Source organism: Callospermophilus lateralis, chromosome 3, assembly GCF_048772815.1.
Source record: "Callospermophilus lateralis isolate mCalLat2 chromosome 3, mCalLat2.hap1, whole genome shotgun sequence".
Lineage (NCBI taxonomy): Eukaryota > Metazoa > Chordata > Mammalia > Rodentia > Sciuridae > Callospermophilus > Callospermophilus lateralis.
Genome location: NC_135307.1, coordinates 95,502,195 through 95,517,242, shown reverse-complemented (window position 1 = coordinate 95,517,242; position 15,048 = coordinate 95,502,195). Strand labels below are relative to the sequence as shown.

The window sequence follows — 15,048 nt, the reverse complement described above, 5'->3', positions numbered from 1 at the left end:
GTTAACTAAGTTCCTCACCTCTGTCGTGACTGATTTGGGAAACATGAGGAAAGAATCTGCCTGGGAGGTACCAAATTCCCTTCTGCTTGCTTTGCTAAGTGAATTCTCCTGGGAGGAACAGCTGGGACAAAGAACAAAACACGCTTGTCTTGCTGAAACCTAGATCCTTTGGTCTGGCAGGGAACTTCAGAGATGAGTGTAGCTCCTCACTTTACAGAGGAGGAGCCCAGTCCCCCAGGAGCTGGGGATCAGTGGTGAGCAAGGGCAGAATTGGAACCCTGTATCTGATGTCCCCATTAGTGCTCTTTCTACTCTGCTCAGTACATGCCACTTGACTTATCATGAATTTAGAAAAGCTAATGGCTATATCCTTTTATATTTTATTTTTTCAACTATCTTCCCTCAATCCCTAATCAACGAATGTTTGCTTTACTTGGAATCTGAAGGAAAAACATCCAGAAATAGTCTCATATGACTATGTTAAGGAGATGAACTCTCTTATTGAGAAAAAGTTTATATCTTTCTTGGGTGGTATTTTCCAGAGCTTAGACCTGTAGGAAGAGTAGGCCTACCCCTAGGCAAACTGTCTTCTAGAATCATTTGGAAGCTTGAGGCCACCATCTGCTGGCAAACATTCCAACTGAGCTGTCACTGAGGGACAAATTCAATATAATCTATCCTAATGAGATTTTCTGCCAGCTTTCTGGTCCAGAGAAGTTTGGATAAAGGTCAGATATGCCTCTAAACAGAATCACGGAGTCTTCTAAAAGATATGCCTTATTCCAATCTACTATTGAAACCGGTGATTTTCATCAGTTTACACTATTAATACCTGTAACTTTAAAAGCACCCTATGCCTTCAGGAGATTTAATAAAAATGAGCTGCTGCCCTACAGAGTTAGTGCTAAAGGAAAAAAAAAAATTGTTGAGGCCCTATTTAGGAAATTCACATTTAAAACTATGCAACTACTGGCACTGTGTACTTGTGAGATGATAGTATCTGATGACAATTTATCATTGTCAGTGAGATACAGAGCTGTGTATTTTTAAAAATTTCTGCTGTGATATGGAAGCAATTATCTTGTCAAGGCTGGAAAAACTTTAGTTTTGTCAAACAATATAAGAAAGCGCACAATGAAAAGTTTAGAAAGTGATGTGAAAGAGTGCCACTAATCTCAAAGCTTTGATGACTTCATGGATTGGGTTACCTGTGAGTCTCTGTTTCTACCTGGAATGGAAGTTCCTCTCTCCCTTGCTTTCCAGATGTGCTCTGTGGAAAACCAAGGGTGGGGCCTGGTGCTCAGGCTCAGCCATTCTTCCTGGAGCCTGCTAGTGGGTTTCTGTTAATTACGTAAATCAACAACAGATGTGCTGAAGCTGAGCACCTCATATTTATTCCACAATGTGTTTTCTTTAAATGACAAATGTTTTTTAAGGCAAAAAAGTCATTATATAGCTTTTCTCTGCAACACACAGCAAAAGGGGGATATGTATCTCCAAAGAGGCAGTTTGTGTCATTATTTAAACAAGTAGCTAGATCCACCATCCCAGAGCAGAAAGCCCCATGTAACTGTTTAAGAACCTAATGGAGGTTTATATACATGTGGCATTTATAAATCATTGATTTTGTGTTCTCCAAGCTGTTTTTAGAGTGTAATTTGTAGTCAGGGTATTTTTACTCTATATAAAATGGTTGATAAGACTAATAAATTGCTCCCACAAAGAAGGGAGCAAGGAGGAGCTTTCCTTAAATAGGAAAACAGTGAAGCTGGAAAAACTGAAAATTACCCTCTTCCCTTTTATTTCTGATCTGTGAAAAGATACTAGATTGTTCCAAGCAGACTAGTGGCAACTCATAGAAGTATGTCTTTTCCCTCTTAGTTTGGACTTTTGAAGACAGGGAATAGAAATTTTAGAAGAAGAAATAGCAAAATAATTCGAGTCAAAATCAGAATGTTGGCATCATTCAAGTAGTCTGGTCTTAGAACACAGGCTTGTCACTCTAGGTACCCTAGAAAAGTCATTCCCCTGCCCCCATCCCCTCAGGGTATCTGGTCAACCAGTGTAGTGGAGGAGGGGAGGTGGGAGAGGGCCTGAAGATGAAGGGAAGGGGGAAAACAAGGGCAGAGTCCACGGGGGTCCTGACCTAGGCTTGTGCATCCCTCTCAGTCAGTCCTAGTCGCCAAAGGGACCCTTAATTGTCTGAGGAAGGTCAAAGGAACATAAGTGAAAGTGAGGCATATTTCTGGGATAACTGAGTAATTGAGGATCTCTTGCAACAGGAAGAAGTGTGTTAAAGAAAAAAATTGTACTGTGGCTTTAATTTCTGTGGAAGTCCCTGATATCTAAACTGTGCCAAGCCATTGCCAATAACCGGGAAAGGTGATTTCTAACAAATTTTGGTAGAGCCTGAGACAAAGCCAGAATTGTCTGTGATGGATGTAATTAAGAATTCCTGAGGAAAATACTTAATTATATTGAGGAATTCGTTTTTACTTAAATCTTGTTCTAAATTTCTATATATTTTGTGAACATAGTGGTTTAATACAGGAATAAATGTCTCTGGTTAGTTGTCCCAACAAAAATTATATTTTCATTAAAAATACAATTAGTGGGGAAATGTACCCTCTATTTACTCATTAAGCACACCACCTGAAACCTGGACCCTTGCATTCTTCTTCCTCCCTCCTTTTTCCCCTTTCCTCCTTCCATATTGATAGTGTCACTGTATTGAGCAGTATCTATTTTTCGATGCTGGACTGCCATTTACTCGTTTCATTGGATACCCACAGCCTCCCTGTAAACCCCGTTTTATAGCCAAGGAACTGAGACTCAGAGAAGTTGGGGATCATACTCAAGGCCACACAGTTATGTCTACTGACTCCAGTGCCTTTCCTCTAAGTCTCTAGGTTTCTTTTATCAAAAGCTTACCACATGCCAGGCACTGAGTTAGGTCCTTGGGCCCCTCAGATGAGTAAGAAGGAGAGAAGTCTTAGATTTCTGACTTGGCTGCTGGGGTGGATATAGTAGTGTCATAAATGAGTATCGGCTTACTACAGAGGAGGTGGGCCCGATTACGGGATGTGAAGAAGAGCTTAGGTCTCAACATATCAGGTTTGAGGAGCTTATGGTACATTCTCAGCGAAGATAAATAAATAACCTTGTTTAAAAAGTTGCAAAATAGTTAAACAACAAATATTTACAGAGTACCTACCTACCATTGGCTGAATACTGCTCTAAGGCATTAGGGTTGTAATTGTGAACAGGCCTCTGTTTTCATGGAGGTTATATTCCAGTGGAGTGAAGACTGATAATGAGAAGCAAATCAGTAAGATGATTTCAGAGTTGTGATTAAGAAAAGGTTGAAGGCTGGGGCTGTAGCTCAGTGGTAGAGCGCTTGCCTAGCATGTGTGAGGCATTGGGTTCCATAGCACCACATAATAAAATCAAATAAAGGCATGCTAAACTATCTACAGCTATAAGAAATTTTTTTAAAAAAAAGAAAGAAAGAAAGGCTTGAGTAATGTAAAAGGTCTCATTGAGAGAGTGGTACTGGCTTTGGTGTAAGTGTTTACAAGGAACCTACCCTGGGGTAGAAGTATGCCAGCAGAGGGCACAGCAAATGTGAGTGTCTGGAGTCAGAAATGAGCCTGGTGAACTGGAGAAAGGCAGTGAGTGAAGCTACAGCTTGGTGAGTGAGGATGAGTGTGCTATTGGGGAAAGCTGGGGAGGTAGATAGGCCAGAGAAGGAAGGGCTTTTAGCCCATTACAAAGAGTCTGGCTTTATTCCAAGGAAAATGGGACATCTTTGGAGAGTTTTAACAGGTAAATGCTAATGTTGTCATTTTAAGTGACCCCACCCCCCCAAAAAAAAAGAAAGAAAAGGAAAAACAAAAAACCCAGCATATGAACATTGGATCTATTATAAGTTCTCAACTATGTAAAACATAGTAAAGAAGAAAGGATTTAAGGAAACTTGCCACATGATTCAAAGAGGTGGTTCGGGCAGAGATCAGTGTTGAAGACACTAAGGTCCAAGGCTTGAACTTGGTTTTGACCATTGCTTAGCCAGCATTCTCAAACTCTGGGATCTCAAGACCCCATCCATCAATATTTGTCGGATTAGAAATGGACATGGAGAAAAAATTTAAATATTTCTTAACTAAAATAACTTATGCCATGTTTACATAAATACTTTTCAGGAAAATTGCTGTATTTTCCCAAACAAAAGACAAGTTAGTGAGAAGGATACCATTGCTTTACACTCTTTATAAAGCTATGTGGCATAAAATAAGGTAACTGGGTCCCTATATCTGCTCTGCTTTTAGTCAGCTGCCATATTACAAGTCATATACACTCTTGTGAGAATGAGGTAAAAGGGAAAATAAATAACTTTGTAATATTATTATGAAAGGAGTTTTGACATTATGGGTCCTTAAAAGGTCCCTGGACCACACTTAGAATGTCTTTGTGTTGAGCTATGACACTGGCCATCTTGTAACCCCGACAGGCCTCAGATTGCTCATCTGTAATCTGGGCACTGTTTAGAGTACCTACTCCATAGGATTGTTAGAATCCAATGAGCTAATACATGAGAAGCACTTAATAAGTCCCAACAAATATTAGCTATTTTTGTTTTTCTTTTTGTTCCAAGAAATTGCCAAAACCTCACTGAAACTTTATTCTAACTGCTTTACCCTTCCTGTCCTCTCCGGCTCCAGTTATAAAATGAGGTTTCAAATTTGTGTGCCAATTAACAAGTACTGCTGTCAAATAATTGTAGGTTTGATGCTTTCCAGTTTTGATGAGGAGGGCACTTAATGCCAGACCGTCAACTACTAAAAGTTTAGTCCGTCATAATTTCCCAGATTCTCTCTTCATCTCTTCTTATGAGTGAAAGCTGGGAGGTGGATGAGGTGGATGGTGAAGGAATGATTCAATGTCACCAGGCTCTGCCCAGGGCTACAAGACCTCAGTTTAACTGCTGTCTCCTTCTTTTATTTTTCATACTGCAATCATGGAATGGATTAATAAACTGAGGAATGAATGTCAGATACCGGCATCAAATTGTGGAGGATATGTGTCAGCTCTTCTGTGTTTTTTCTTTTTCTTATTTGTTTGTTTTTGTTTTTAATGGGAAGTGTGTGCAATTCTCAATATTAACTTCATATTGGAATTATCTGAAAATTTTTTTAAAAACATAAATACCTAGATTCCATCCCCAGGTATGCTGATTTAATTGGGCTGGTGTGTGTATGGACATCAGGATTAAAAAAAAAACAAAAAACAAAAAAACCCTAATCACTCCCAAAGCCTCAACTTGGCTATTGGTGGTAAAATTCAACTTCCCTGCCTAGCTCTGCCTAGCAAAGAGAATGATGTTGAGCAGGTCTTTCCTACTTGGATTCCAGGCTTTCACTCTGAGATACAAAGGGAATGAAATGATTATCTTCCTCACCCATCCACCTAATCCTCTTTTACCCATCTGTTTTTTGTGTGTTTGTTTTGTTTTGTTTTGTTTTTGCCCCAAGATTGACCTTCCCCAGTATAGTTGACAGCAGGAATATCCAGGCCCCTACTTCTTAATGAAGTTAGGCACTAATCTTGCTGACAACTGTTCAGAATACAGTAATCAGCATAGTTTCAGGGTTTGAATTATCCAGTTTTGAATAAATCTGCCTATGTAGCTCAGCAGAATAGTGGAATTTAGCTTTTTAAGAACGGCCTCTACTTTTCTTTCTCTTGAACATACCCATTTCAGGAATATACCATAATGCTAAGACACAGCATAGTTCAAATTCAGATTTAGCACTAGGATACCAAAATATTTTCTCTTTAATATACTCTACATCCAAAGGACATAATTTAAAGAACTTTTTACCTTGTAGACCCTAAACTTTAACTTCTTGGTCTGAGTCATTTGCATTCAAGGTTCTTCAGTGCTTAATAACTTCCCTAAAAAGAAAATGTGCTTCAGAATATATTCAAAATCTTACATGTGTCCCTGCTGGTCACTTGATTCAGCTACCATCTTCTTTCATGTGAAACCCTGCAATAGCTTCCTGATTGCCTTCCTACTTTTACCATTGCTCTTGTCTTTTCTTGGCATCCAGAATGATTCTGGTAAAATGTGAATCAGATCAGGTTGCTCCTTTGCTTAAAATCCTCTGCCTTCTCATTTCACCTAGGGAAGAAATCATGGTTAGCTACATAGTATTCTCTTCCTTAGCTCTTGGCACCCATTATTCTCCCTATTGGTTGTTCTACTATACCCAGTTGGCCCCCTGGATGGTCTCTGAGCATACAATGCTTTCTTGCCTTTGACATGTTTCATGGATCTTCTTGCAGTAGGGAATGCTTCTGTCCCAGAAAGCTGCATATTCAATCCTATATTTCCTTCATATCTTATCTCAAATGTCACTTCTCAGTAATATCTTCTTCAGTTACCTTATTACCATTCTAACCCTCTCACATCCCCTATGGCCTTTCCTCCTTAATACTTACTACCTTCTAACTTATGTACTCATTCACTCACTCATTTTCCCTATAAAAACTGATCTTGTTTATTGTTTTCCCCAATTAGAATGCAATTTTAATGAGAAATTTTATCTATATGATCAATGAATTATCACTGCCTTGCATCTAAGTACCTGACATATAGTTATTTCTCAATAAATATCAAATGACTAAGTGAATAAATGATATGAGTGGTAGAATGGGCATTGGTTAGAAGTTAGAGACCTAAGTTTTAATTTTTTAAACGTTTTTATTCATGCATTGTAGTTATTGAGTTTCATTTTGACATAATCATACATTCATGGTATGCAGTTTGTTTCAATTCAATCCCCAGTACTTCCTCTTTCCCTCCCCTCTTCCTTCCTCATGTTCCCATTTCTGTACTCTACTGGTCTTCCTTCTATCTATTTATTATTTATTTAATTGGTGCTTTATAGATATACATAAAGGTGAAATTCACTGTGGTATATTCATGTTTACACATAACATAATTCGATCAATTTCATTCTGTAGTTCCTCCATTTCTAAGTTTTAAATTTTACCTTAGATTATAATAAGAAACAGAAAGATTTCATTTCCATCTCTCTGTGTACTAACCAATGAAGTGCAAATGTAATGACATTAGTGAGCTCATGCAAGGAAATCTTGTGTAATGTACTCTATATAGATGTGAAGGGGTATTTTTATTGCTTATACTCAGTATAATGAACATTTAGCTTAATGCTCACCTTGCTTTGAACCATTCCTAAGAAAAAGTTCTTCGTTTGAATATAGGGTAAGAATAATAGGTAAATATTTCTTGCTGAAGATTTTATCTATCACTTAAATCAGACATTTGAACTCCTTATAAGTCACTGAAAATGTGGAGCAGAAATATCAATCTACTACAAGAGTTCAGGGTCACACATGCCCAGCATTGTGTCAGGTATGCTACATTTGTGATCTCATCTCATCTCTCTGCCACTCTGCAGGGAAGGGATGGTATTGCTTCAGAGATCAAGAAACTAAAGTTCAGAGAGGTCTAGACTCCCACTAAGGCAGCAGGTGATAAGGCAGAACTGGGAGAGTTCTTGACTCTAAAAGCTAATTCCCACCCACCTTAGAAAGGCAAGTTATTTAAACCACCTCAGGAACCTGAAGGTGAATGTTCTTACTATTACTAACATGGATGGTGTTTCTCACTGTTATCTTATTTTTTTTTTCCAGACTGTTTATGATCAGTGGTTCATCACTCTTTTCAACATTGTCTACACATCATTACCTGTTTTAGCCATGGGGATTTTTGACCAGGTATGTGTTTTTCTCTATCTCATAGCTTAGTTTTCCTGTTACACCTTTTAGTTGCTTCTAATTTCAAAGTAGAAGACACAATTCATGCAAAGAGCCCCAGGAATACAGTTATTTTAATAGAAGTTGTATGGGTCATAAGCCCTTCCAGAGCCCCCTTCCCTACCCCTGCTCTCCCCAAAGGATTCTCTGATTAAAGTTTGGCTATCTCTTAGAGAATCTCACCCCACATTATTGATGTAAAGGTTTTTGAAATCCCTTAGCAAGTACTCCCTTTTATTTTAGCCTAGTAAGTTTACTTTTCTTTTTTTCAAATAGTACCTGTCAATATGCCTCAGAACTAGTGCTTGTTGGTTCACAAACCGGGAAGTGCTACATTAGTCTGTGAGACTGTAGAGAGCCATGCAGTAGATGGAAAATCAAGGAACTAGGTTGGAGCTCAGAAAGCTACCATCTGCAGCGAGACATCCTTGGCCAACACAGGCTCAAAACAGGAACTGCGGCCCGTGGAGTAGTCTGCCAGGGGGAGAGGAGCACACAAAGCCCACAGCCATGAAGAGACAGAGCACAGACTTCTTTTGTCCAGCATCAATGTGCTTGAGAGGGGAAAAGGGAGGGAATCAATTATGAAAATGGTGGCTGCTTGGCACACTCAGAGCCTTGGCAGGTACTTCCTGGAAAGGGGTAAAAGTCTGGCTGCCTATGGGGAAGTAGAAGGCTAGCCAGCCGAGTTTCCATGGCATAATTAGAGTGTATTATTTTAAAAAGTATGGTGTGTTTTTTTTTTTGAAGTATTTTTAAAGGAGACCAGATTTCTACAGGCTGTTGTTAGACCCATTTGCTAGGCCTCATTTTCTGGCCCAAAGCCGTCTATTGCAAAATATAAATCTTCCCATTATGAGCTCACTCCACTTTCCCATTCTTCTGGCTATGTAGTCAGTTGTAAGTCTCACTTTTCATATGTAAAAAAAGGCAGTTTGTGAAGGGCAGTTTGTGGAATTCTACAAAACATAATGAACTTCTGAAGACCTTAGATGTAAAGGATTGAGCACATTCATTTCCAAGTGCCCATGTTTACAAGTGTTTCTTTTCTTGGTGCTTTGCAGCTGCCCAGAATATGAAATAAAATAATAAAAATAAAGCAGTTTCTGGGAAAACATGGTCATTGTGCAATTTGAAAAAAAAAATATAATAAGGCTCCTTATTGCTGTCAAGTTGAATGTCTGCTCCTCTCCTTTCCTGCTTTGTCAATTTTGGCCCTTAAAGTAATCACAGGACTGTGGAATGCTATGATGGAAGGACCTTAGTGATAATCTATGGATTTGCTCATTTTATAAGAAGGAATCCAAGCCTTGGAGGTTCAAATCACTGCCCTAATACTACACAACCAATAAATGACAGAAATAAGCCTAGGACCAGGTCATTTGATTTTGAAGCTTCTGCATTATACCTCTTGTTATCATTAATTATGATTCTCATCATTATTTCATTTACTTTTTGTTTGTAGAAGCATCTGTTATTTATTACTTAAGACATGGCAAGAATTCTACTAAATACTTCACATCTTTATTTAATCATGAGAGTGGTTCTGGGAGGGAGGTGTTTGTTACTATTTGTATTTCTGGAGATGATGAAACTAAGGCTCAGATGGGTTAAATAACAGGTTCTACAACTAAACATATTACTAAGGCTTGAACTCAGAACTGTGTGGGTTTGAAGCCTATGTATATAAGTAACGCCACCAGACACCATAGGAGAGGAAGCACCTGCCAGTATCTCATAGCAGGACTTCCCAAGGAGAATATGTCAGTGTCCTTCATGGGACCCTGTTTGGTGAGGCCTGGAATAAGGTGAGGCAGATCTTCCCCTAGCATTTACTATCTTGGGCTTTCCTTACCCTTGGCCCTTTGATGTTCCCAAATATTGATTCTTGCCATCCTTTTTGGTTCTTGGCATTTGGCTTTTGTACTTAGTGTGGTTATCAGCGGTACTTTGGAGCTGATTAGAAGTGTAGATTTTCAGCTCTCAGACCTATTGACTGATAATCTGCTCCCTGAGAGATTCATGAGCACAATGTTTAAGAAACATCACTTTAGGTTTTCCCAGGACTTGGTTGGCACTAAGCATGCTGTTTTCTTATTCTAATTTCTTTGTCTCAAATACTTGGTAACCACTATTGAATCTTCACTTTGGTAAAATATTCAGACCCTAAGTGTTTGGTCTCAGCCTGCTTCCCACCTGAAATCCCACATAGAATTTCCCTCTTTCCTTTTTCCCTCTCCTTTGCTTACCTCTCCCTAAAGGTTCTAGTTCGCCAGTTCTGACTCCACAGCTCTCTGCTGCCATCTCCTGGTTACTACCCACCCACCGCTTTGGCAGTTAAGCGTTGACCATTGGCCAAGCATGGAGGAGGAGGTGCTGGGATTCTGGGAGCATGGATGTTTGAGGAGTTTTGTATTTGAAGAAGCCATAGCATCCTGCAGGGAAGTGTAGAAAAGAAACCTTGATTTGAATACAAATATCTTGGTTCCAATGAGGGCCTGATTCTGCTGCTTAAGATTTGTGTGACCTTTCATGAATCTCTCTTGGAGACTTTAGTTCTTTTCTTGTAAACTAGGGATCCTTTTACTATCTTCTGGGTTATTATGGGAATGAAAACAAGATAATGTCTTGTTCTGGCTCGTTGAGTAGTGCATATTAGGGCATGCTTAAAAAGGCATTTGCTATTTCAGGAGATGGGGAATACAGGGCCTCTCTGACTCTTCCTTACCCCCCTCAACTGAGATTATACTCTGTTTACAGGATGTGAGTGACCAGAACAGCATGGACTGTCCCCAGCTCTATGAACCTGGACAACTGAATCTACTTTTCAACAAGCGTAAATTTTTCATTTGTGTGGCACATGGAATTTACACATCATTAGTCCTTTTCTTCATCCCCTTTGGGGCCTTTTACAACATGGTTGGAGAAGATGGGCAACATGTTGCTGACTACCAGTCCTTTGCAGTTACCATGGCCACATCTTTGGTCATTGTGGTCAGTGTGCAGGTAACCTGTTCCTGAAAGCACTACAACTTGATGGGTTTAACTTTTAAATTTCCAGTTCATTCATTGTTGACTGATTTTTATCTACCCATTAGGGGAAAAAATTCTAAAAGAATACTATTTTTTAATTACACATTTTGAGATGACAACAGGAAGGCTTAACATGAATTAATTGATGTGGCCAATTAGCATTAGATATCTATAACCTTCATGTTTCTAGAAACCTAAAAATTACTCCTTTGGGTTGAGTATTGTGTGTAAAATGATCATACTACTACTTCCTTCTTGTGTTTGAAGAAGAAAAAATTTCCAATGATAACAGGAAAACTTTCCCATGATTTCTGTAGGACTTAATAACTTCCAGATTTAAAAGTGAGATCTAAAGGCTTTTTGGCAATACATTTGTGTGTGTGTGTGTGTGTGTGTGTGTGTGTGAAATTATTCAAGAGGTTCAATGCTCTATCTATGGTATATCCAAATCTCAAATTTAGGGAGGCTTTTCTGGTGAGCCCAATTTGTGATGCTTTACTGACCTTCTTTCATGGGTATCTTGAAGTGTTACTATTTTTTTTAAATGCAAATGGTGGTTAATACCATTATATGCTGAGTTAGAGTTCACAGAAACTTTATTCATTTCTGTAGCTCTAGCTGAACACAGGAAGCAATGTGGCCTCTGTTTTATTTTGTTGCCTTTTAATTACTGAGCAAGCTTGTTAAGAATCAGATGATCTCATCTTTGACATGAGGATACTTTTCCCATTCTCTGGGTTCTTCCTCTTCAGAGAGAAGGATAGTTGTGGGATACACAGGGACATCTTTTAGTGACTTTAGCTTATACACTACCAGGTCAAATTTGTTACTTGGTGTTCCAAGAGATGATTTGAAAGGAAGTAACTGAGATAAAAGGCTAATCTGAAGGAAAAAGCAAAATGGAAAATACTCTTCAAACTGTCCTTAATACTATCTGCTAAATAAATAAGGATAATAAATTTATAATGGAAATTATAAAATTCATAGTGTGTATGATTTGTGACAGGTATTAAATGTGTTTACTGAAAGTAGTCTTCACAATTAGCTCTACCAATTCTGTTTCATTTTATCTTTTAGATTGAAAGAAAGACTGTTGCTATTCCTACATTTCTATGTATTTTTCCCTTTTTTCTTTGCTCATCTATAAATTATTTTCTATATGTTATCACTGCAGTGCCAGTGCTGTAAGTACTGTTTTTATATAAGCTTTTATATTCAGAAGCTGTTTTTCCCATACTAGTTCTTGTTCCAGTTAGATGCCATGATCACATTTCTCCTTAAGAGATCCACGAAACAATCCCATTTTTAAAACATGATTTATTCACAAAAAAAGATTATAGAATTTTGCATCCTGTCATTTAGAGCTTTTGAAATCAGGTGTTGGTAATTTTTCACCTTTGGCTATTAAGGTTTTATAAGGATGATATTCGTGCTTTCTCAGAGGGGATTTGCACTGGAGGACTCCAAGGCCTTTCACTCAGGATGTTTGGGGTGGGGTTATCCAAATCCATTTGGTTAAAGCTTTGATAACCATTATTCTCTCTGAGATCTACTCTCTGGCTTCTATCTCCTCAAGTGCAATAGATCCTATCGTCACTTTAATCTCCTTAATCACAACGCTGGCCAACCTGACCTTCTCAGGCTCCTGGAATTCACCAACCTCTTGCCTGCCTTAGGACTTTCCAGTTTTTTTTTTGTTGTTGTTGTTGTTGTTTGTTTTTTCCTGCCTGGAACATTCTTCCCCTAGATGCCTTGTTGTCAGAGAGGTCTCCCCTTGTTTAATGTCACTCTGTCCCCATGAAGGCAGCGGTGATGTCTATTTTATTCTCCCTATATATCTAGGACCCAGAACATCACCTAGGATCTACCCGACACAACAATGGACAATTCTTGAGTATTAAGAAAATGAGGGAGATGTTAAAAGGGAAATTTCTCTCTAATGATCCTACTATAAAAAGAGAGTTCATCTGGGTGTGTCAAATCCCGTGGTACAGATTGTACCTACAGTTTTCAAATGTGTCCATTGTAAGTTCCCAACCAGTCTGAAAATCAGAGTCCTCCTGTGCTGAGTCTAAACAATCACCAACCCAGCTATGTAACATGTTCTGGGGAAGTACGTGAGTGAGATTTTAGAAGCCTTCAAAAGTGAGGCCCTGTGGGGTGAGCCTCAGGACCACATGGTGAAACTGTGGTGCAGAAGGTGAAACTGTGTCTTGATGGCAAGTTTTCACAAACATAACTCTTAATATGATTCTTTAATTATTTCTCAAGTTTATATATTCTCTTCCTTCCTTCCTTTCTTTTTTTGGTACCAGGGATTGAACCCAGGAGTACTTAACCACTGAGCTACATCACCCTCTTTTTATTTTATTTTGAGACAGGGTCTTGCTAAGTTACTGAGGCTGACCTTAAACTTGTGATCCTCCTGTCTCTGCTTCCTGAATGGCTGGGATTATAGGCACATCCCTCCCTAAGGATATATTCTTCAAGTGAGGATTCTGTGTCCAAGGATGGAAGGAAGCCTAAGGTTTCTTTTACATATTGCTGGATATCTTTTCAAATAGATTATTTTCAGCTGAAAGGTACAAAGTACCCTTCTCAGAAGACCTTCAATGATTTACAGTATTACTCTGAATTATCTAACAATGTTAAAGTGATGATCTTTCTTTTGTACCTGAATATCTATAGTAGCTTTATTCTTAATATACAAAACTTGGAAACAAATGCCCATAAATTGGTGATCTTTTGCTGCCTCACACAATTAAGATATGCTGAAAAGATATTCATAAACTTTGCTATTCAAGCAGGAATAATTTTTAAAAGTCTTTTTATTTTCAAATACTCATAGATTTACAGAAAAGTCGGAGATACTTCAAAGATTTCTGTATGTTCTCTCCTTGTTTCTAATATTATTGTTAAGATCTTATATAACTATGGTGCACTTGTCAAAATGAAATCAGCATTGATAGGATACTATTAACTACAGACTTGATTCAGCTTTCCTTAGTTTTTCTGTTAATACACTTTCTCTGTTCCAGGAGCCAATCTGGGATCATCCATTTAATTTAATTTTCATGTCACTATAGCCTGCAGTCTCTAACATCTCTAGTCTTTCCTCATCTTTCACAACCTTGACACTTTTGAAGAGCAGTAGTCAGGTATTTTGTGGAATGTTCCTTAGTTTGGGATGTCTGATATTTTCTTAGGGACAGACCAGGGATGTGGATTTTGAGGAAGAATCATGAAGAGGTGATTGAAGGGTATATCATGTCTCATCCTCTCAGGGAACACGAGACATCAACACGACTTCTAGATGAACTTGGTTACTTGGTTATGGTGGTGATATTCAGGTTTCTCCATTGTAAACTGTCTTTCTCTTTCCCTCTGTTCCTTAAAAGTGAGTCACTAAGTTCAACCCACATTCAAATGGAAAATTAAGATCCACCGTCTAAAGGAAGGAGGATCAAAGAATTAATGGTTGCATGTTAAGACCCCTCTCTCTTCATCTATTTGGGTGTATATTTGTGTTAGTGGGGATTGAACCTAGGTCCTATCACATACAAGGCAAGCACTCTACCACTGAACTACATCCCCAGCCCTTTTTATTTGATGTATATATATATTTTTTAATATTTATTTTTTAGTCGTAGTTGGGCACAATACATTTATTTTATTTATTTTTATGTGGTGTGAAGGATCGAGCCCAGGGCCTCACATGTGCTAGGCGAGCACTCTACCACTGAGCCACAACCCCAGCCCTTTATTTGATATTTTGAGACAGGGTCTTGTTAAATTTCCCAAGTGGTCTTAACCTTGCTAACTCCTGCCTCAACCTCCCTGATAGCTGGAAGGACAGGCTTGCATCACCACAAGCTTAGATATATTTTAAAATAAAATTGACAATAACAATTGTAGGCCCAGAAATAATAAGTGATTTGCTCAGGATCAAACAGTGTCTATGTTGCAGGCTCAGCATTAGGATCCAATGGTTTGATTTCTCTCATCAGTGTTCTTTCATTCAGTGTTTTAGTAGAGATTTGGGGCGAGCATTTCCTGCAGCACAGTCATAACTGGTATGCAGAGTAGTTAGGCACAATTGGGAAGCAGTGTGGTATACAGGAAGTCGTGTACTTTGGGATCTCAGTCCTCAGTGGCTGGGATCCCTTTGCC

The 15,048-nt window shown here is 38.6% G+C and overlaps 1 protein-coding gene across 1 annotated transcript in view; it reads left to right on the top strand.

Moving 5' to 3' along the window:
- The window catches only part of Atp8b4 (ATPase phospholipid transporting 8B4 (putative)), a 216,463-nt gene that overhangs the window by 189,780 nt on the left and 11,635 nt on the right, over positions 1-15,048 (top strand). Inside the window, exons 23-24 of the mRNA XM_076848565.2 lie at positions 7,723-7,806; positions 10,606-10,851. Of these exons, the coding sequence (XP_076704680.1) occupies positions 7,723-7,806; positions 10,606-10,851 (330 nt within the window). The remainder of the gene's footprint in view (positions 1-7,722; positions 7,807-10,605; positions 10,852-15,048) is intronic.